Below are 24,248 nucleotides of genomic sequence, written 5' to 3'. Positions count from 1 at the left end.
ACATCATAATATCCTGCTATATGACCCGTTTTCAAACAATTAAAAAGCCGGAAATATCCGTTAGAGGCCGAAAGTGTACAGAACTCGATGCTCCGTATGCTCGTTGTAATGGAAGTACCAATTTTCGGGGATTGGCAGCGTGCAACGAGTTCTCACACATCATAATATCCTGCTATTCAGCCAGCTTTGAAACAATTAAAAAGCCGGAAAAGGCTAAAAAGGCCAAAAGTGTACAGATCAAGATTATCCGTAATATCGTTGTAATGGAAGTGCCATTTTGGGGGGATTGGCAGCGCGCAACGTGTTCTTACATATCATAATATCCTGCTATTCGGCCAGTTTTGAAACAATAACAAAGCCGGAGAAGGCTAAAAAGGCCGTACGTGTATAGTACAGGATTCTCCGTATGCTCGTTGTAGCGGCACTGCCATTCTTCGAAGGGTTCCTGCGCGCAACGTGTTCTCACACATCATAATATCCTCCTATAGGGCCCATTTTGAAACAATTAAACAGCCGGAAATGGCTAAAAAGGCCGTACATTTATAGTACAGCATTCTCCGTACACTCGTTGTATTCGCACTACCAGTCATCGAAGGGTTCCTACGTGCAACCCGTTCTTGCACATTACAATATCCTGCTAGGTGACCCGTCTTGAATCAATTAAAATGCCGAAGCTGGCCGGAAAAGGCCGAAAGTGTACGGTACTCGATTATCCGTATGCTCGTTGTAATGGAAGTACCAATTTTCGGGGAGCGGCAGCGTGCAACGAGTTCTCACACATCATAATACCCTGCTATTCAGCCAGCTTTGAAACAATTAAAAAGCCGGAAAAGGCTAAAAAGGCCAAAAGTGTACAGATCAAGATTATCCGTAATATCGTTGTAATGGAAGTGTCATTTTGGGGGGATTGACAGCGCGCAACGTGTTCTTACATATCATGATATCCTGCTATTCGGCCAGTTTTGAAACAATAACAAAGCCGGAGAAGGCTAAAGAGGTCGTACATGTATAGTACAGGATTCTCCGTATGCTCTTAGTATAGGCACTACCATTCTTCGAAGGATGCCTGCGTGCAACCTGTTCTTGCACATCATAATTTCCTGCTATATGACCCGTTTTGAATCAATTAAAATGCCGGAAGTGGCCGGAAAAGGCCGAAGATGTACAAAACAGGATTCTCCGTATGCTCGTTGTAATGGAAGTACCAATTTTCGGGGATTAGCAGTGTGCAACGAGTTTTCACACATCATAATATCCTGCTCTACGGCCCATTTTGAGACAATTAAAAAGCCGGAGTTATCCGTTAGTGGCCGAAGGTGTACAGAACTCGATGATCCGTATGCTCCTTGTAATGGAAGAACCAATTTTCGGGGATTGGCAACGTGCAACGAGTTCTCACCCATCATAATATCCTCCTATACGGCTCATTTTGATAAAATTAAAAAGCCGGAAATGGCTAAAAAGGCCGTACATGTATAGTATGTATTCTCCGTACGCTCGTTGTATTCGCACTACCATTCATCGAAGGGTTCCTGCGTGCAACCTCTTCTTGCACATCATAATTTCCTGCTATATGACCCGTTTTGAATCCATTAAAATGCCGGAAGTGGCCGGAAAGGGCCGAATATGTACAAAACAGGATTCTCCGTATGCTCGTTGTAATGGAAGTACCAGTTTTGGGGGATTGGCAGCGTGCAAAGAGTTCTCACACATCATAATATCCTCCTATACGGCCCATATTGAAACAATTAAAAAGCCGGAAATGGCTACAAAGGCCGTACATGTATGGTACAGGATTCTACGTATGCTCGTTGTATTGCCACTACCATTCTTCGAAGTGTTCCTGCGTGCAACCCGTTCTTGCACATAATAATTGCCTGCTATATAACCCGCTTTGAATTAATTAAAATGACGAATATTTTCCGGAGAAGATCTAATATGTACAGTACTCGATTCTCCGTATGCTCGTTGTAGCGGAACTACCATTCTTCGAAGGGTTCCTGCGAGCAACGTGTTCTCACACATCATAATATCCTTCTATACGGCCCATTTTGAAACAATAAAAAAGCCGGAAATGGCTAAAAATGTCGTACATGTATAGTACAGTATTCTCCGTACGCTCGTTGTATTCGCACTACCATTCATCGAAGGGTTCCTGCGTGCAACCCGTTTTTGCACATTACAATATCCTGCTATATGACTCGTCTTGAATCAATTAAAATGGCGGAAGTGGCCGGAAAAGGCCGAAGATGTACAAAACAGGATTCTCCGTATGCTCGTTGTAATGGAAGTATCAATTTTCGGGGATTAGCAGTGTGCAACGAGTTCTCACACATCATAATATCCTGCTGTACGGCCCATTTTGAGACAATTAAAAAGCCGGAAATATCCGTTAGAGGCAGAAAGTGTACAGAACTCGATGCTCCGTATGCTCGTTGTAATGAAAGTACCAATTTTCGGGGATTGGCAGCGTGCAACGAGTTCTCACCCATCATAATATCCTCCTATACGGCCCATTTTGAAACAATAAAAAAGCCGGAAATGGCTAAAAAGGTCGTACATGTATAGTCAGTATTCTCCGTACGCTCGTTGTATTCGCTCTACCATTCATCGAAGGGTTCCTGCGTGCAACCTGTTCTTGCACATCATAATTTCCTGCTATATGACCCGTTTGGATCCACTAAAATGCCGGAAGTGGCCGGAAAAGGCCGATTATGTACAAAGCAGGATTCTCCGTATTCTCGTTGTAATGGAAGTACCATTTACGGTGTGCTTGTGCGCGTCAATCCGTTCTTGCACATTACAATATCCTGCTATATGACCCGTTTTCAAACAATTAAAAAGCCGGAAATATCCGTTAGAGGCCGAAAGTGTACAGAACTCGATGCTCCGTATACTCGTTGTAATGGAAGTACCAATTTTCGGGCATTGGCAGCGTGCAACGAGTTCTCACACATCATAATATCTTGCTATATGACCGGTTTTGAATCAATTAAAATGCCGAAACTGGCCGGAAAAGGCCGAAAGTGTACGGTACTCGATTCTCCGTATGCTCGTTGTAATGGAAGTACCATTTTTCGGGGAGCGGCAGCGTGCAACGAGTTCTCACACATCATAGTACCATGCTATTCAGCCAGCTTTGAAACAATTAAAAAGCCGGAAAAGGCTAAAAAGGCAAAAGTGTACAGATCAAGATTATCCGTAACATCGTTATAATGGAAGTGCCATTTTGTGGGGATTGGCAGCGCGCAACGTGTTCTTACATATCATAATATCCTGCTATTCGGCCAGTTTTGAAACAATAACAAAGCCGGAAATGGCTAAAAAGGCCGTACGTGTATGGTACAGGATTCTCCGTATGCTTGTTGTAGCGGAACTGCCATTCTTCGAAGGGTTCCTGCGTGCAACCTGTTCTTGCACATCATAATATCCTCCTATACGGCCCATTTTGAAACAATTAAACAGCCGGAAATGGCTAAAAAGGCCGTACAAGTATGGTACAGGATTCTACGTAAGCTCTTTGTATAGGCACTACCATTCTTCGAAGGATTCCTGCGTGCAACCTGTTCTTGCACATCATAATTTCCTGCTATATGACCCGTTTGAATCCATTAAAATGACGGAAGTGGCCGGAAAAGGCCGATAATGTACAAAGCAGGATTCTCCGTATTCTCGTTGTAATGGAAGTACCATTTACGGTGTGCTTGTGCGCGTCAATCCGTTCTTGCACATTACAATATCCTGCTATATGACCCGTTTTCAAACAATTAAAAAGCCGGAAATATCCGTTAGAGGCCGAAAGTGTACAGAACTCGATACTCCGTATACTCGTTGTAATGGAAGTACCAATTTTCGGGCATTGGCAGCGTGCAACGAGTTCTCACACATCATAATATCCTGCTATTCAGCCAGGTTTGAAACAATTAAAAAGCCGGAAAAGGCTAAAAAGGCCAAAAGTGTACTGATCAAGAGTATCCGTAATATCGTTGTAATGGAAGTGCCATTTTGGGGGGATTGACAGCGCGCAACGTGTTCTTACACATCATGATATCCTGCTATTCGGCCAGTTTTGAAACAATAACAAAGCCGGAAATGGCTAAAAAGGCCGTACATGTGCGGTACAGGATTCTACGTATGCTCTTTGTATAGGCACTACCATTCTTCGAAGGATTCCTGCGTGCAACCTGTTCTTGCACATCACAATTTCCTGCTATATGACCCGTTTGAATCCATTAAAATGCCGGAAGTGGCCGGAAAAGGCCGATTATGTACAAAGCAGGATTCTCCGTATGCTCGTTGTAATGGAAGTACCAATTTTCGGGGATTGGTAGCGTGCAACGTGTTCTCACACATCATAATATCCTGCTATATGACCCGTTTAGAATCAATTAAAATGCCGGAAGTGGCCGGAAAAGGCCGAAGATGTACAAAACAGGATTCTCCGTATGCTTGCTGTAATGGAAGTACCACTCTTCGGGGATTAGCAGCGTGCAACCAGTTCCCACACATCATAATATCCTGCTATACGGTCCATTTTGAAACAATTAAAAAGCCGCAAATATCCGTTAGAGGCCGAAAGTGTACAGAACTCGATGCTCCGTATGTTCGTTGTAATGGAAGTACCAATTTTGGGGGATGGGCAGCGTGCAACGAGTTCTCACACATCATAATATCCTGCCATATGACCCGTTTTCAATCAGTTAAAATGCCGGAAGTAGCCGGAAAAGGCCGAATATGTAGAAAACAGGATTCTCCGTATGCTCGTTGTGATGGAAGTACCATTTTTGGGGGAGCGGCAGCGTGCAACGAGTTCTCACACATCATAATACCCTGCTATTTAGCCAACTTTGAAACAATTAAAAAGCCGGAAAAGGCTAAAAAGGCCGTACATGTATAGTACAGGATTCTCCGTATGCTCGTTGTAGCGGCACTGCCATTCTTCGAAGTGTGCCTGCGCGCAACGTATTCTCACACATCATAATATCATTCTATACGGCCCATTTTGAAGCAATAAAAAAGCCGGAAATGGCTAAAAAGGCCGTACATGTATAGTACAGGATTCTCCGTATGCTCGTTGTAGCGGCTCTGCCATTCTTCGAAGGATTCCTGCGTGCAACCCGTTCGTGCACATCATATTTTCTTGCTATATGACTACAATATATGAATATATGAATACAAAACCAGTCGTTTGGTGAACAATAATGCATTTTGAATGTTAAATTCCTTCAATTGTGCTTGACTAATAGTAAGGAATGAAGTATCTTTCAAAAGAGTATTGTATTTATCTTTTGGTTTCATGTTTCCTGGGGTTGTCCTAGTTTCATCAGGAAGTTTTCAATACTCCTGACATTGTTTGCGCATATCAGTTTGTTTTGTCTCAACAAGAGTATTATCCTCGCAAAATGCAGCCTGTTATCTGTTTTCTGCTCAAATCTTTATTAGAAGCACGTAGATATGGAACAAATTGTTTCTCGATTTTTAATTCATTATATGATACTAATTGTAAAACGTTGTCATTTTCACCGCCTTTTAAAAGCAGACGATTAACATGCTTCAGATATTTCACAACATCTTGTGTCCCACTTCGTTTCGTCTAACATATTAAGTAACGTTCTGAACTTGCTGGTCCAGAAGAGTTTGATTTAAAAATACAAACTTCTTTAAAGCAGCGATACATTAAATAAACTAAACCAGCACTATAGGGTGTAAGATGGTCAAATAATTTTGTCACAAAATGACCACCCTCTCTTACAATCATCAATGCTATTACACATTGACAAAGGTACAGTTGTTTTGAAAGAATTTCTTGTACATTATCTTGTCCTTCTACAGAAAATCCCCCATCAGACATCATAAAATGTACTCCTTTGCCATGGATATCCAACATTATAAGATTTATAAATGCCTCTTGATTATTTGGGTCAAAAACATCACCATTTTCTTTTAGTCCATATTATGGATGATATGTTTCACAAGGTCCCGCATTAAAATCTGCTAATTTGAAATCATTTTCATTCTTTAAAGTAAGACCAAAACCTTTAGCACGCCATTTCTTTCGCCATAGAACATATTCAATACAACCACCTGGTCCAGTACAAACATCTGCAAAATATAACAACTCATTCTCCCCCAAACCTTCTGGTTTAATAAACATAAAGTTACATGCCCTATATATATTCGCCATTTTAACAGCAGCATGACTTAAGAATAATGCACCACGAATTGATTCATAAGAATCACAACGTGTCCTTGCTCGACGCACTTCAACGTTATCCAAATGACCGAGTACTGTTTTTGCATTGATAATATTTTGCACTCTATCTTCACAACGGAAATCAATTTCATCATCTATGATCAATTTTTTAGATCCCCGATGTAACCAGTTCTGCATTTCTTCCAACGTAGGCGTATTGGAAGTTGGATTCCTTATTCATTTCACGTCTTCCACACACATTATTACTTCCTCTGCTGGATTCCATTTATGACCTGAAGCTTCATGTCCAGGAACAGGTTGCTGTCCAAGACCTCTACGATCATGCTGTTTAGGTGCTAGAACTGGCTCTAAACGGCCTTGTTTATTTTTTCCAAGACCGTAGCTTTCTTTATTTTTTTACTGCCCCGCCATCTATATTAACCCGACAGCACAGGATAATACTTGGATTCGTTCTTCCCCAAGTGTAGAATTTATTGACGTCAACAATATATATGTCGGGTTGGCGATAAGGGCGTTTAATGAATCTTTACCGGTGCTGTTCATTGTTGTCGCACAGACGTTTATTACACAAATATGGTTGATACAAGATGGACAAGCGGACGCGGTAACTAGACGTTAATGACAATGACCCTAGGTTCGATATAGAGAATCCACGGTCCACGGGATAACGAATATACTTTGCTTCGAAGTCTAAGTCAGATTCGACTTACTACTCGTGATACAAGGATCGCTTGATTTGCTCTTTGTTAAGACGTAGATTATTCATCGATCGTACAAGCACACTAGGCGTATAGCTAATGAGACTGCCAGAAAGGGAACGACTTTCCGTCACGACGACGCTGCAGAGGAAGACTATGATGGGATGTGCCTAAGGGCACGAGATCATCGGATTCGTCAAAGAAAGCCTCCACACGGCGAGTGAGGGAAATGGGCGTTGCTGTTAATTGGTTAATTTCTATATCGGCGGTTAGCAAAAGATGCTAGCCGCCTTTGAGAGAGAGTTCCTGGCGGGAAGCGTCGCACGTGAGGAAATCTGATCTCCCATATCTTTCCGTCATAGGTGACAGATTTAAGGGCGGATAGAAGAAAGACTGTTTGTCAATCGAAAGGACTAAGTCCTAAGATTTGTAGCGGCTCCTCAGACTATCTGAGCATAAACTGTGAATGATGCATCGGCATCTGGCGATCATCTTACTCAAAGAATGCGGTCTCTGTGTGACGAGCCGCGGAACTGTTACGATGTTTTATTGTCAAGTGTCGGTACTGCCAATTCTTTAAAGGAAAGCCATGTAACTTCATATCTCTGTTAAGCGGAACGTTCATCCCACGACCGTGGCCACGCTTCGGCGACCGATGGTCGCCTCGAGCCCAAAGGCTCATTGTCACAAATTTCGAATGACTGTGTTGGGTTATTACTTAAATGTTACGGTATTGAGGTTTTCCAAGCAACTCCAACGGGGACCCGCTGTCCTTTCATCTCCGACATATATGTAATGTACAAAAATTTATTATAATTTATAATACAGTTTATATTCACATGTAAATTACATTAATTTTCTGACGAACGGAATTTGAGAAAGGTAAAGATGGCGACCAGTGCCGCCGATGCGGTACTAACCCTACATCCGGTTGACATCAACACACAAAGGCGTCCCTACACAATGACGCTCACGATTCAAATCCTTTCTCGAAATTTTAACGTTTCAGTGGAAAACTTATCGTTCTTGTAATATCCATCTGACAGAGATGTACAATTTATGATAGAATAATACATGTAAATTTCGTAGCTGAGAATTATTGGAAGTTTCTCATTTAATTCATAGTAGCAATAATCTTTTCTAACGAAATAAGCCATTTACTTATCGTTCTGGTTTGTACTATGACATTTATATTGTAATAGCAATGTGAATATGAGGCAATCTGAACGCAGAATTACTATTTCAAATCACTTCGCCCATATTCCTTAAGTTGTTTATAAGTGATTCGTGTATGACCTGTGTTCTTTCTGTCCATACTGCGGCGAAAACATAACTTTTATTTAAACGAAATCAACCATGTTATAGAATCAATCGCGAGACACCGTCCGAGCCCGGCGCTACATCGCGGGAGCCTGTCCTCCTCGTTCTGCCTTTCCCCGCATGCTTACAGACTGACGGAGCGTCATACTCGATTTTGTGATGGCGTGAACGTTTTTGAAATATGTCATAACGTTACCAAACCCACTAGAACTATAAATTACTTTCCCACAGTACTTCGATTCATTCTATATTTTGGATAGTTCACAAGTACCTATACTTCAGCACAAGGGATATATATTTCATTATAGAAGTCCCGAATCAAGTATTGACTTTAGGAGATAATGGATTGTAGCCTTAAGTACTGAAACTTATTCTGTTATGGGAGCAACTGCCACAAATAGGAATCTAATCATACTAACTAAAGACAAATTCTATCGACGAAATATTTAGCATGTAATTATAATATAAATTATACAATCATATAGTATAGTTTAATGTCATCATTAATTTCTACATTCATACAATACCGCATATAATTTGCAAATGTATATTTTATACCAAATAGTATTGCAATTGTGCTACACGGAAGACAAACTTATTAATTCCATTTTCTCAAACATCAAACATCAAACATCAAACAACTGATGTTGGTAAGATTATTATTATTTTATTCTATTTTCAAAGCGTAGGGGGATATGTTCCATAATCTTTTTTGTTAACTAGGGCACTTGCTTTCGAAACCTAGTACTTCTGGAGAAAGATTAACACAAGTAGCAGTGTAGGGTAAGTGTAAGGTAAGTTCCATACGCGGGCCGGAATCCCGTCGGGATCCGAGGCCTTGCGCTCTCCGATCTTCCCGACAGCTCCGGCCAGCTCATCCTCAGTGATCGCGGATTCCGGGCTACAGCCACCTGCAGTGTCCCGTGGTTCCTTCTCCGGCAGCGGTAGCTCCCGCTCTTCGTTTGTCCTGCCCTCCTCCCCGTTCTCCGCCCCCGGGAACAAGGCCCCGACTACTTCCTCCAGGAACTGAGTGTTCATGTTCTCCGTCGCAGGGGGCAACCAAGGGCGTCCCCAGGGATCGGAGTCGAGGGTGGCCAGAATCTCATCCCAGGCTCGTCTCTTCGCCTCTTTGATGGCTTGCTGCAGAGGCCTCCGCGCTTCAAGGTAGGCGTCGTACAAAGAAGCCACCGAAGACTCATCCCCTCGTCGCCTACGCCGAGATCTGGTATATCGGTGCAGGGCGCGGATGGAATTCCGGCATCTTCCGCGGTACGGTCACCTTGGCGGGGAAGTCTCGAAGAGCATCCGCCATCTTTTGGGCCAGTCGCGACGCTTTGCTGCTACCGTCGTGGCCCGCGATCTCGAATGTGAGGGCATCCCTAACCGCTCTCCTCTGTATCATCTTTGCGATGCGAAGGTCGGAGAGATTGATCTCCCTCCTGACCATCGATATTGTGTTTCTATATGTAAAACCGAAGCCATCCCTCACGGTTAGCGCAATCCCGGCGTCCTGGGGGGGGCGACGGGAACGGCCACGCATATTTCTTTTACGCGCGTCCCGCTCGCCAGTGTTTCGCCCCTTTTCGCTCCTGTCGTTGTTCTTTACTCCCGTTCCCCACGCGGTTTCTTTCCCCGTGCCGAGGGGGGCTGGAGGCAGGGTGGCCACCTCGGCGAACGTCCTCCCCTTTAGTCACTTACAATTATTGTTGTTGCAATCCACAGTCCCGGATACCGACATCCCTGTTTGCCGCGATGGCGACTTCCGTTCCACGAATCTCACGTTACTCGATGGCGCGAGGATCGCCTGAAGGAATTGCGCTTCTGGCCTTCAGCCCTTTCGTCTTATTCCTGCCCTCTCTCTTCTCGCGTCGGTGACGTAGCCTTCTGTCTCGTCGCTCGACGACTCGGCAGTTGAGCGCGAGGTGCCACTCGCAGGCCGCAGCCCGGGTGACACGCTTCTTGGCAGTGCCAGCAGCCGGGGGGATCGCATGCTTACGTGCTATCTCACTCTACTATTCCTCTGACTTGCGGAGGAATATAGCGTTGAGTTTCCTCGAGAAGATCTCCGAGTTCTATCGGTCCCTTTCCTATTGCTGTTTCATCGCTCCCCGTCCGAACGGAACGGCAGAGACGGCGTGACTCCAGCCGCGAGTGCGGCGGAGGTAGGGGTGGGGGTCCCATAGCCCCCCTCGCTTGGAACTTTCCTTTTGCCTCCCTCGTTGTGGTGATCGCTCTCGCTCGCCCCACCCCCTTGCACCACCGCGGTCAGTCGTACCATCGTCTTCTGGAGACGACTGATCTCACTCTCCAGAGAGCGCACCCTATCCTCAAGATACGCAGCATCCGCGTGTTCTTGACCGTTGTTCGATCTCACGTCCTTGTCGCTAGTCTCGGTTCCCACGGATACATCCATATACATGTTGTCATCGCCAACACCGCCGTCGTGGTTGCGGAGGCGGCAGAGGCCGTCCACCGTCGTGGCGGCAGCGGCTGTGTCCACTGTACGCTGCTGGAGATCAGCGCCTGACGATTTCGTCCTCCGTCAGGCCTACCTTAACCGCCTCACGAGTGCGCCCCTCATGTTACTGGAGAGGGAGGTGATCCTTTCGACCACTTCCATCTCATTCATAATCCCGGCCGCCGCGGGATCTTGGTCGGAGTATCCGTTTTCGTGCATGAGGGTATCAGATGATAAATTATTACATTTTATCAGATTAAATTATTTGATATAGGAAAATCGATCATTTTATTGTAACATAAAATACAGCTTAGCACGCGACAAAACTAGGGTAAAGTTCTGCTTCTGTCATCAGTATCGCAACGGATGAGTTCCTTAATTAAACAGAGGCATTACGGTTATTATTGTCGTACGTATACCGTCTTCTATTTGTAACACGGTTAACACTGTACCGACCGATAGCCGATTAATCGGTTTATTGTCGCCGACGCTTACCGACCGGTAGTCCATTGCTCGGTATCTTGTCGGCGACACTTACCCACTTTTTGTCGCCGACAATCTTTCTCATTATTCGAGCAGTAATTTGCTATTTAATACTAAGATACCTTGCTCGGTTCCGTCAGTTTCGTTACTTCGCAAGTTCCCATCGTTTTATACCGATGTGAAAAACTTACAGTTCGCGATGATCGAAAAGAATGGTATTGGATAGTCTAAACCGAAACAGAGCCGGCGCCAGGGAGGATCTGTACCTGAGCTGCCGGTAAAGCGTATTTTTCTTCGGTACAATCTCGTTAAAAAAGAATTTTATCATTTGTTTGGAAATGTTTATGGTCTCCAATTTCATTCGTACAACTTTGACATATAAAGAAAGCAATAAAGATAAAGACAAACAAACACAAAAACGAAAACAGAGACGAAAGCAGAAGCTTAACGAAAGAATAATAGGATTAATAACAATAATTTAGTAAAACATTGTCCGATTTATTTTTTCCTTCACGTAATATAAAATATACACGCGCACGTGTATCTCAATGTAAACGACAAAACTGAATTTGTAATAATTCAATCATGAAAAAATTATACAATAGATTTTGATAACATTAGTTAAAATGTAATAGTCCGTTTCTATATATTATAATGTTACTTAGTTTAATGTCATTGTTAATTTATATTATTTGAATCATAATAAATCATAATTATATCGGATTCTTTTTCGAATACATGTCAAGTCATGGATATTGAATGATCCAAAATAAAGAGCGAAATTTAATACTCAGAAACGTGTAATGCATTTATCACAAATATAAAATTGTATACTTTAAATTTCATATAATTGATCGTATTTGATCGTATGAGATAATAACAGAAAATAAAAGAGGACACACACACACATCATTACGATAAATCGAATTGAAAATATCGTTTTCAGTATCAATATCTGTTAATGTCTGTTAATGTTTGAGTACTTTGTTCGATTCTGATCTGCCGTGGTATGTTCTAATTTTCCTATCAGAGTTATATCTGTCATTATTAATCAAATCTGAACACGTTGTATATTGTACAAATATTTTATTTCTTTCTGTAATATTCTAATTAAATGTGTCGTTACGGAGAGTGTTATTCGTTATCAAAAATATAAAACTATTACAAAGAACGCTTATTTATGGAAGATTTCAATCCTCACGAAAGGTTTGGAATTATATCTAAGCACGATTTTATTTTTTATTACTTTTCTATTATTGCATAAGATTTGTTACGTGGGCCGACTCTCTACTTGAACCGAGCCTCACATCGCGGACGAGATGGGAGCCAGATGTCCGCACATCTTTATTGCATACCCTTAAAATTTTCAACGACCGAACATAAATCTTAGAAAACTCTAGCTAAAGTCTTTCAGTTCAAACAAAATTCTTTCTATGAGAGCGTTTTCTAAGGTTTATGGTTTCTGTCTGGAAAACACGTGAAAGTTAGTTTTGCACATGTGCGATGCTTCCTACTGTCAACTCTCCATCGACGGCGGCTAAGACCCTTCCTAGTCCATCGACAGTCTTAGTAACCAATAGAAACAATGTCTATTACCCTCACTTTCCCGGCCAAAAACTGTCATCAACAAATCCGATGATTCCGTGCGTTAGACGCACCCCTCTTTAGGTCTCCACCGACACAGCATCGTCACTTTCAAGTGAGTTCGTGTTCGTCGTCAGAGCAGTCAACCAGTCTATAACGGTACCACTCTTAAATCATTCCGTCTGACTGCATACATCGAGAGCTCTGACGAATAAGGTCGATTAATCCAACGAATTCATCGAGAGACATCGTAAAGTCGGGTAGAACTTCTCTGTGACACATTAACTGTACGTATCGCCAAATACATTGTGACGCTCATATTATTGTATGATTGATTGTTGAATATAGACGATATGTTAACCTGTCAACACAGTGTTATCTTCATTGAACCACCACTGTTATCTTAATCGAAACAAGGAGAACGACTACTTCGCGGCGTCGATTAGACGAATCGTAGCGAGAAATTGCGCCTCTCGCTGACGCGTTTTCCTCGCGACCGCGTCTCTCCGCGAACGATCGTAACATTTCGTCCTTCGAGCCGGATATAGTGGTAAGTGAAAAATGCATACCAGTGACACCCACTATCATACAGCGCCACGTGGATCCAACATAATCAGCAGCGGAAGCGTTACCACTCCAGGGAAGTCAGTAACGTCAAGGGCCGTCACCTGGAAGAGGCATAATTCGATGGATGAAGAACGCAACCACGCAGCCTCCCGTCGCATCTGGACAATCGTCAACAAAACGATATTCAACAACTTCGATCTCACGACAAAACGCGCCACTTTCGCGAAGGATCACCTTCCTCACGAAACGTACGTCACCGACATTCCGCTGCACAGGGACAAGCGACAACCTGTAGTCGGAACAATTTCAGTTTCACTACAACACGAGTGATCTTCGGGGAAAACGCCTTCTTCGCGAACATCACCATATTTCGCTGCACAGTGACTAGCAACAGTTGAACTCACAGCTACAAGGTAAGCTCGTTCATTGCATTATTTTTACAAACCGCTATACAAATGGAAAACAAAGACAGAATTATCTCCTTGCATCGGAGACAAGGTTTCCAAATTAGTCGATTTGCTTGCACACCCAAACGACTCGACGAATACTAACGATGCAGTCAAAAGAACAAGTCCATTTTACGGGGCCACCAGGCATGGATCGAAGACAAGTAGTCAGCAACAGCGCCGACTATTGCAAAAGGAACTAGAACATTAAGGCGAGAGGGAAGACGCTCGCGTTTCCGAAATTTCCGACATATATTACGGTCTGGCAACACGAATACGCACGCTCGCGGATGATACACCGGCAACATCGTCGAAAACCAAGTGCGCGACATCATTATCCGATCAATCTGATTCAACGCTACCAATCGCCTTGAATCAGACAACCTCTAACGCCCGCAGTTTATCGCCTAAACGCGACTTGACGACAACCAAGCTCGAGATATCATTAGCTGAACGACCTGATTCAACGCTACCGATCGCCTTGAATCAGACAACCTCTAACGTTCGCTGTTCCTTGCCTACACGCGAATTGACGACGAACCCTCACGACCCTCTAGATCAGAACGAACCACACCCCGTCCAGGACAACTATTGCCATACACCACCGACTGAGAATATCATATCAAATCTAGTGCTGATCCCGTTGCATGATATACGGAGCTCAACGCATGAAACTCGCAAATCGTCACCTACAAGCGACCTGACGACACCACGTCCGCATCACTCGCATCACAACACTCTGATTCAACGCTACCAAACGCATTGAATCGGGCAAGCACTCACGATCATCTGGATCGCGAGAAAGAAGATCTCACCAGGCGATAATTCGTCGCGGAAATTGATCTCTACGAATTCGTTACAGGATGTCCCATGCCCTAACACGGTAATTCATAATGTAGAGAGTGTCACGTACCAACTTTCCTTTTGCCATGTGGTACGCCAGATGTGACGGTCCTTGTAAAATTCCACGTAGTCCGGACGCCAAGACCTATCCATTGTTCTAGTAACTCGCAGCAGGCCTAAGAAGACGACATAAACCGAATCTGTTCAGTTTCAGTTTTCTTCACTTAAACATTTTCGGTTTACAGATGGTCCTTATGTTTGTTGCACTCGACTCTTACCTAATACGGAGAAAGCGGGTGCCTGGCAAGATAAAACTTTTCCCATAAACAAGGATGCCCACGAGCCATATCTAGCTCTCCTTGTCTTTACTACCTAATTCATTTACCAATGGGCATCGCGGATCGTTACCCTCACTTTTCCACCAAAAAGTGTGGACAACGAATCCGCGTTCTGAGTTCCAAAGGGAACACCCACACCGAGCTTTCTTCTTTGATGGTACGAGACCGTTCAAACAGTTCTATTTCTAATTTCAATCCGGTTCTATTTCTAATTCCAATTCAGTCACAATATTGACCTTTGTAATAAAAACTCTGAGTCTAAAGAATAAAGATTATACTAAAAAATCAACAGTCGTGTAATTACTTAAAAATTACGTGACATTTTGGCGATCCACTGCCAGGATCCATTCGCTTCAGTGAAAACGAAATTACGATTTCGGCGTACGCGCATCATTGAAGATTGAAGGATCAGCGGACCACTGCGAATCTTTGCTACTACGAAGCCCTGCAGCAACTTTCAACGTTCCACTACGGTGAAACTAGACGAGAGGACTACGGTCAGCGCAGAGCAAGCCTACGAATAAGATTCGGAATCTAGAACCAACCAGAGAGGAAACATCCCAGAGACTCCTCAACGGCCATAGCTACTACGGTAAGCTGGAAATCTAGATTCATTTGTACATTACCGTACGAGAAAATCAAGTTTCTCAAGCGTTTCGAGCGTTTCGAGCTCAAATAAATAGTTCAGACTCAGTGAATTTAATTAGAATCATGTCTACATCGCGAAAAGACGAAACCGAGACCGTTTCCGCAACCGAAGTTACGGACAATTCGATTCGTGCCACACTCGACGCGATATTGAAACAAAACGCACTTATTATACAACGTCTGGAAGAAGCGAACAATGAAAAGAAGAAGCGTGCGGCAGAGATTAAAGTGCTAAACGACAAAATCTCGAAAATTATGACAGGACACAACGTTAGTACGAAACCAAGCTCTCTGATTACCGTGGACGAAGTTACTACCGCGAGAGACAGAACTCCACCACCGTCCGCTCCAATTCAGTCAGAAGCAGATAACTACCTCTCCTACGAAGATCGTTCACCGCAATTCGCCTCTCCGAGGTTACGGGCCAAAGACGCGGTAGCATGTTTACCACAGCTAAACGGCGAAGACGATATCGGAGTGGAAGAGTTCATACGTGAAGTGCGCGAAGTGCGAGCATTGTGTTATGAACCGACAGTATCGCTCAAGATGATCAAGTCCGGTAAAATTACTGGTAAAGCCGCAATGGCCATTTGCAATGTACCAATCCGCGAATACGGACACCGGTACGATGCCCTAAGACGAAACGTAGCGACCCAAGCCTCCATTAGGGAACAACAAGATCAGCTACGCGAAACGATACAGGGACACGACGAAAGTGTTCAGAGCTACATTATCAGGTTCCGCAGAGTGCTTAATAAACTACAGTGTAGTGTAACGAACGAGTACTATGACGAAATCAGTAGGCGTACAATGAACGACAGAATCTTAAGAGACTCCGTAACAGACTTCATCCGAGGGCTAAAACCCGAAATAGGACGGATATTACTCGGTTATCCACCGTACAACATCGCCGAAGCCGAAAAGAGAGCCTCCGAGATCGAGCGATACTTCAGGGAAGATAGAAATCGACAACCAAGACCAAGGAACTTCCAGCAAGCCGAACGAATGCCACTCGCCCAAAGGACTCAAATGAAATGTTTAAAGAATAACCGAATCGGACATTTCTCCAATCAATGTAAAAATTATCAAACACCCAGTCAATTTCCGAGACCACCACAATCTCGAGACACAAGGAAGAAACAGAGGAACAAATAAACCAGACATACGAATTAACGCCACAACAGGAAGACTACCCACAGTACTTTTACGATCCGACGGACAACGATATGCTTTATCAATGGTGGTGAGTGCCCAGCCAAAACAACCAATTTTATCGAAAAGTCAAACACGAATTATTTAAAATGTAATACTAGAAAAAAAAAGATATTTTTGTTACTATGAACATATAAAATCCGTTGAATAACGATTATTATATTTTCAATATTGCGTATATTTCTCGGAAAATTTCTAGAACTATTGATACATTAAGTACATTACATTGATGCGGTATAAAAAGAGTATACATAAAGTTCCATACTCTAGAAGCATTTAACAAACAAATAATTTTACATTATGGATATTGATGGATATTTGTTCTTTTAGTATTTACAGATAAGTTAACATTACAAGGACATTGTTTTTGAATTTTATTTTCACTCAAATCTTTAAGCGTTGTATATTCTAGAATATTATTAGTTGATGCAATCATACAACAGAAATTTGTGTTTTATATCAAAATATTTAATATTATTTAGCATAAAATCAACTAAAGTTGTCAGGTATTGTTAATAAATTTGAATTTTTATATTATCCATCATTCTAAGACAAACTGTATAGTTTAAATCATTGTTAATTAGTTATTTTGGGAACAATTATAAGTTGGTAACATATTATTTGTACAATTTCAATGTCAACATAGAAATAACAAAATTTTAGTTGATAGATTATCATAAGATAATGATCATATATTCTCAAAGAAGATACATTCTATTAATGAGTTAAGTACTATACTGCCACATGTAATTTTATTCGCAAGTAAATGTATAAATAATATGTTTAAACCAAAAATGATTAATAATAATAATATTTAATATAAAGGAATTAGAGTAGAAATTTGAGACAAGGATCTTATAATGCCTAGAGATTATAACTATAATATGTACCAAGTATTAAGCTCAGTAAGTGATGTTTCTTCTACTATTGAAACAATATCTGTAGACTGGAACATGAATTGTGGATAACTGATTTCACATTATTATTACAGTAAAAATTACAATGCCCTTATTATTGAATAACACAAAGTTTCAATACAAGTTTGTTTTACTTAAGTAGAATTTAAAATGGACAAATATATGTTAATAAAAGGTGTATTCATGGCTTTGTACAATATTCACATTCATATTAATGCATTACAGAGATAGATTAAAGTTGAAATGAAATATTTGATGAAACATGTGTATGTATTTAAAGTTGCACTCCGAATCGATATTTTTTTTATATATACAAGAGTCGGAAAGGCGTACTATATAATGTAGGCTTCAGTATAGTATTTGTAGGATGCTTAAAAAAAAAAAAAAAAAAAAAAAAAAAAAAAAAAAAAAAATACAATTCGATGATCCAATATGTAAACTTCTTGATGCCTGATGACATAATCACGTTGTAAATTGATTGAAATTATCAAAATAATAAATAATAAAAATCATAAAGCCGCAATCAGTCTTCAAAGAAGGAGACTCCGTATTAGTACACAACGATCATAAAAGACACAAACTTGATGTGGAATGGTTGGGACCGTACACGATTGATAAAGTATGTACTCCATACTATTTAATTCAAGAAAAAAAAAATACATGGGAATCGTTTAAAACCCTACTTTCCAGGTCGACACTTCTCTTTGCCAGAATAACCATTTATGTATCAATCTAACCTTTTCTTTTCGCCGAAATGAAATCTTAGTTAACAGTTCCACCAACACCCAACACCTGTACCTCAACCAATACATGCCACCCCCAAAGAGAAGAGGAATCAGCTGCAATTTCAAATCACATCGAGTGCGATTTCACAAAGGGCCTCCTGAAGAAAACTTGAGGGACCAAGTTCAATCTAAGGAGGGGGGAATGTCACGTACCAACTTTCCTTTTGCCATGTGGTACGCCAGATGTGACGGTCCTTGTAAAATTCCACGTAGTCCGGACGCCAAGACCTATCCATTGTTCTAGTAACTCGCAGCAGGCCTAAGAAGACGACATAAACCGAATCTGTTCAGTTTCAGTTTTCTTCACTTAAACATTTTCGGTTTACAGATGGTCCTTATGTTTGTTGCACTCGACTCTTACCTAATACGGAGAAAGCGGGTGCCTGGCAAGATAAAACTTTTCCCATAAACAAGGATGCCCACGAGCCATATCTAGCTCTCCTTGTCTTTACTACCTAATTCATTTACCAATGGGCATCGCGGATCGTTACCCTCACTTTTCCACCAAAAAGTGTGGACAACGAATCCGCGTTCTGAGTTCCAAAGGGAACACCCACACCGAGCTTTCTTCTTTGATGGTACGAGACCGTTCAAACAGTTCTATTTCTAATTTCAATCCGGTTCTATTTCTAATTCCAATTCAGTCACAATATTGACCTTTGTAATAAAAACTCTGAGTCTAAAGAATAAAGATTATACTAAAAAATCAACAGTCGTGTAATTACTTAAAAATTACGTGACAAGAGCAACGTGACAAACTCCGTCAATGATACCGAGGTCAATCTGAAGTCGAAACAAACGGCAAACTCTCCGGCATCCGCGATGTTCGATTATATCCAGGAACAGGTTCTCCTCGATCCACACTTCGACGGTTAATAACCTATCCTGCATCACGTCACCTGTAACAACTGAATCAAATATCATATCGGAAACTCAATCTGCGGAAAATCACCTGAAGACTCCTCCTCCGCCACGGCCGAGAGAGGCTACACATGCGAGTGATCCGAATCGGAATGATCTCCACATTATTGCTGCCATCGCGACATCGGGCAATTCCCTGAATACCACGTTCAATCTGACGCCGACCTTGGCTCCATCAAAACCAGGACAGCCTCCAATGTCTAAACCATCACAATACGATGAACCTTCAAAAAAAACAAACTGGTTCATCTGGCCTACCTCCGATGAACTCACCAGGCAGGCTGCATCATCGAATTTCCTGCACTATCTCAGCCTGAGGACACACATCAGAACGGATCTTAATCTAATGATGACCTACACAGAACACAACTTCCCTCAGACACCGAGATCAGGCGTAGAACCGCGGGTTAGGCGGAACCATCGGACGCGCTCCCTAACAATACAGCGATATCAAAAGGACAACTCCATAATAATACAGAACCGGTTAACCAGCAACGCCATGAAGCAGGATGGCTACAGATGCCTGCAACTGTTAGTCGTAACTCACTGTATCCAATGCGGTGGAAGGAGTTGAACCAAACAGAAGGTGAGACGGCCCTTTTTTGCGCTAGGAGGGGAAAATGCTGTTACGCATACTATTATCAATACTCAATATTATCAATGCAAAAACAGTACTCGGACATTTGAATAACGTTGAAGTGCGTCGAGCAAGGACACGTTGTGATTCTTATGAATCAATTCGTGGTGCATTATTCTTAAGTCATGCTGCTGTTAAAATGGCGAATATATATAGGGCATGTAACTTTATGTTTATTAAACCAGAAGGTTTGGGGGAGAATGAGTTGTTATATTTTGCAGATGTTTGTACTGGACCAGGTGGTTGTATTGAATATGTTCTATGGCGAAAGAAATGGCGTGCTAAAGGTTTTGGTCTTACTTTAAAGAATGAAAATGATTTCAAATTAGCAGATTTTAATGCGGGACCTTGTGAAACATATCATCCATAATATGGACTAAAAGAAAATGGTGATGTTTTTGACCCAAATAATCAAGAGGCATTTATAAATCTTATAATGTTGGATATCCATGGCAAAGGAGTACATTTTATGATGTCTGATGGGGGATTTTCTGTAGAAGGACAAGATAATGTACAAGAAATTCTTTCAAAACAACTGTACCTTTGTCAATGTGTAATAGCATTGATGATTGTAAGAGAGGGTGGTCATTTTGTGACAAAATTATTTGACCATCTTACACCCTATAGTGCTGGTTTAGTTTATTTAATGTATCGCTGCTTTAAAGAAGTTTGTATTTTTAAATCAAACTCTTCTGGACCAGCAAGTTCAGAACGTTACTTAATATGTTAGACGAAACGAAGTGGGACACAAGATGTTGTGAAATATCTGAAGCATGTTAATCGTCTGCTTTTAAAAGGCGGTGAAAATGACAACGTTTTACAATTAGTATCATATAATGAATTAAAAATCGAGAAACAATTTGTTCCATATCTACGTGCTTCTAATAAAGATTTGAGCAGAAAACAGATAACAGGCTGCATTTTGCGAGGATAATACTCTTGTTGAGACAAAACAAGCTGATATGCGCAAACAATGTCAGGAGTATTGAAAACTTCCTGATGAAACTAGGACAACCCCAGGAAACATGAAACCAAAAGATAAATAGAATACTCTTTTGAAAGATACTTCATTCCTTACTATTAGTCAAGCACAATTGATGGAATTTAACATTCAAAATGCGTTATTGTTCACCAAATGACTGGTTTTGTATTCCATGTGGTACAAAGCCAAGGCCTCATGATGACAAGAATAACGCTACATTTTATATGGGCATGGGAAGGAATAACGTCTATAGATATATAAAGAATTCTTGGGTTCGAGACGATGACATTGGCATAAAATTACCACCAAATACACATGTATACGCAGAAGTTGTATATGGTATGACTAAGGAGTTTATACATCAGCAAAAAGTACCTGCATTGCATATTATAGATGCATCCTACTTAGGAGGAGGAGGTGACAATGGTACAAAATATTCGAGGAGCAGGTAAGCAAATGAATCTTATTGAATTCAATAATAAACTTATAGATTTCCAGAAATGAAATGTTTTTGGAAGGGGTACTTTTATGTAATACTAACGTGTGACTCTTTTTTAAAGGAACGAGGATACAAAGTTGTTCTGCGAAGCTTTGTGGGAACCAGAAAGAAACAATTGTACACGAATACGTGCCACCGAATCATTTCCAGTTGGTTCATATATATCTGAGAACTTGCGAGTAACACAGTGTAAAATGAAAAATAATTGCGATGCCTTAGTATAAGAAATTCCAGAAAAGGCTCTAGATGTTAATGGTTATAACAAGGACAAATTATATTTCATACCACATAGTGTAATATTTCTAAGAAGCACGGTAAATCCTTGGAATCGGTATGCCAGTAAAACACATTCAATTACGTATGTATTTAATTGCAAAATAAACGGGAAGATGTTCGACCTTCATAGTCCATGTTCAGCAGAAGCAAGTTCCATTGCATCTTTTAAATGTCGCCTTATTTTTCTTTGGCCTAATGATCCCTCACTTACTATAAACAGATTTGCAAAATTTATTGAAGACAATTGTCCTGTACACAATGCACGCTTAAAATATTAAAACTACAGAATGTACATATATTGATACGCGACTTGAGCCGCATAGAAGTCAAACAGATTAATTCCGTTCGATTTACTGTTGTTTCAAATATGAAATACTTATGATATATTTTAGTATTTAGTATTATATTTCTATATAAGTACAGGTAATATCGGAAGATGGAATTAATAAGTTTGTCTTCCGAGTGGCACAATTGCAATACTATTTGGTATAAAATATACATTTGCAAATGTTATGCGGTATTGTATGAATATAGAAATTAATGATGACATTAAACTATACTATATGATTGTATAATCTATATTATAATTACACGCTAAATATTTCGTCGATAGAATTTGTCTTTAGTTAGTATGATTAGATTCCTATTTGTGGCAGTTGCTCCCATAACAGAATAAGTTTCAGTACTTAAGGCTACAATCCATTATCTCCTAAAGTCAATACTTGATTCGGGGCTTCTATAATGAAATATATATCCCTTGTTCTGAAGTATAGGTACTTGTGAACTATCCAAAATATAGAATGAATCGAAGTACTGTGGGAAAGTAATTTATAGTTCTAGTGGGTTTGGTAACGTTATGACATATTTCAATAACGTTCACGCCATCACAAAATCGAGTATGACGCTCCGTCAGTCTGTAAGCATGCGGGGAGATGCAGGACGACGAGGATAGCCTCCCGCGACGTAGCGCCGGACACGGACGGTATCTCCGGACGGGTATGAGCGGAGACGATGCGGATAATTGCCCCCAGGTTACGACACCTATTTCACGATGTCAGAGGGAGGGAGCTTCTCCTCGGATAAAGCGCATGGTGAGGCTGGCACTGCTTCTGAGGGGCGGCACGACCGACATTCTCATCATCCTCGTATCAACCGATGCTCTTATGGAATGAAGTGGGCAAGCTCTTCGAAAGAAACTTTGCCGCCCGTCCTGAGACCCACTTGTCAGAGCGAGTGCACCGTTAACACGAAAGCCGGTACGGCTTTCTCACGAAGGCGGCCAAGACCCTTTCTAGTCCACAGATAGAGTGTAACGCGGTACACGACTGAGCGTCAATGTGAGTTACATTGTCGATATTTCTGTAGAAAACTGCCGCGGCTGAAACAAATTGCCGTCTCAATGGCACCATTTTATTTCAAGCTTTGCGCTACAGTTCTGAATCATTTTCGTAGGACAAGGCAGTTTCATGTTCTCGCAAAATCAAACTGTCGAATTAAGGTACATACTATCAATTACAGTCTAATACATTTTAGCGGTTCAACATCGATAGGACGATTTCGCATCGAAATTTTCGGAGGACCACGTAACCTTCCAACGACGACCTTCGTACGAGCAGTGGATAAGCCTACTTCGTATCGTAGGTTCCTCGCACCTCGTACTCCTGGATTGTTGCTCGGCAGCTTTAGCGGCTGTTGTTCCGAGAAACTCCATCCTGACCCCCTTTCTCGTACGCCGGATGTGACTTCTTGCTGTCCGCCGAAGACACTTGTCGGATCTGCATATGTTCAACCATTTGCGCGAGACAAGCGCGGCGCTCTGCAGGGAGGAGGGATCCAATTTTCGAAGTATCAGGTGCGAAACCTCCAGTGGTAGTTCGGAAATGATATCTACCTTGCTTGGCACGAACAGACCAACGACGCGTAATACAGATCTAAAAATTTCCATATTGCTTCCACTGTTGCGCGAGCACGACTGACGGACTGGCTGAGAGTTGTAGCTTATATTTGTGCTTCTCGTCACGGTGGACTGCGAGTTCCGGTTTCGGGTGAGAGCGCTGATCTGTCAGAATCGAGGGCGTTTACATGTAATTTCATATATATATACACTTCCTGGGCCAATGTGTCCCACGATAATTCTTGGGCCCAGCTATATCACGACACTTCATGTATCGTGAAATTCAACGGCAAATATCCTGGCATTTCCGAGGACCACAACGATCCAAACTACAAGGCAGACAACGCACCTTCAACGCAGCGGCCCTTCGGCCGTACCATCGAATTCGCCCTGATGATCACGCCATCATCTATGCAGCCAACACTCCTATGGCAGCAAGCTTCTTCGATCCAAGTGCCACGCAGCTTATCCTACTATCGAGTCAATCAGATCCAACAAAACTCAGACTACCAGCAAACGCCAACGA

General features: G+C 41.7%; 1 protein-coding gene and 1 pseudogene across 1 annotated transcript; one reads left to right on the top strand and one right to left on the bottom strand.

The window, feature by feature from the left end:
• Nucleotides 1–5,151: 5,151 nt before the first annotated feature.
• Nucleotides 5,152–6,757, bottom strand: LOC132915674 (cap-specific mRNA (nucleoside-2'-O-)-methyltransferase 1-like). Its single transcript, XM_060975506.1, is given in 3 exon segments — nt 5,152–5,407; nt 5,409–6,600; nt 6,745–6,757. Coding segments are annotated over 3 exon segments (1,461 nt in total).
• Nucleotides 6,758–20,054: 13,297 nt separating this feature from the next.
• Nucleotides 20,055–22,249, top strand: LOC132915673 (cap-specific mRNA (nucleoside-2'-O-)-methyltransferase 1-like; annotated as a pseudogene).
• The last annotated feature ends 1,999 nt before the right edge of the window (nt 22,250–24,248 follow it).

Source organism: Bombus pascuorum, unplaced genomic scaffold (assembly GCF_905332965.1).
Source record: "Bombus pascuorum unplaced genomic scaffold, iyBomPasc1.1, whole genome shotgun sequence".
NCBI lineage: Eukaryota > Metazoa > Arthropoda > Insecta > Hymenoptera > Apidae > Bombus > Bombus pascuorum.
Note: the sequence above shows the minus strand (reverse complement) of the source record. Positions and strands in the feature narration are given on the sequence as shown.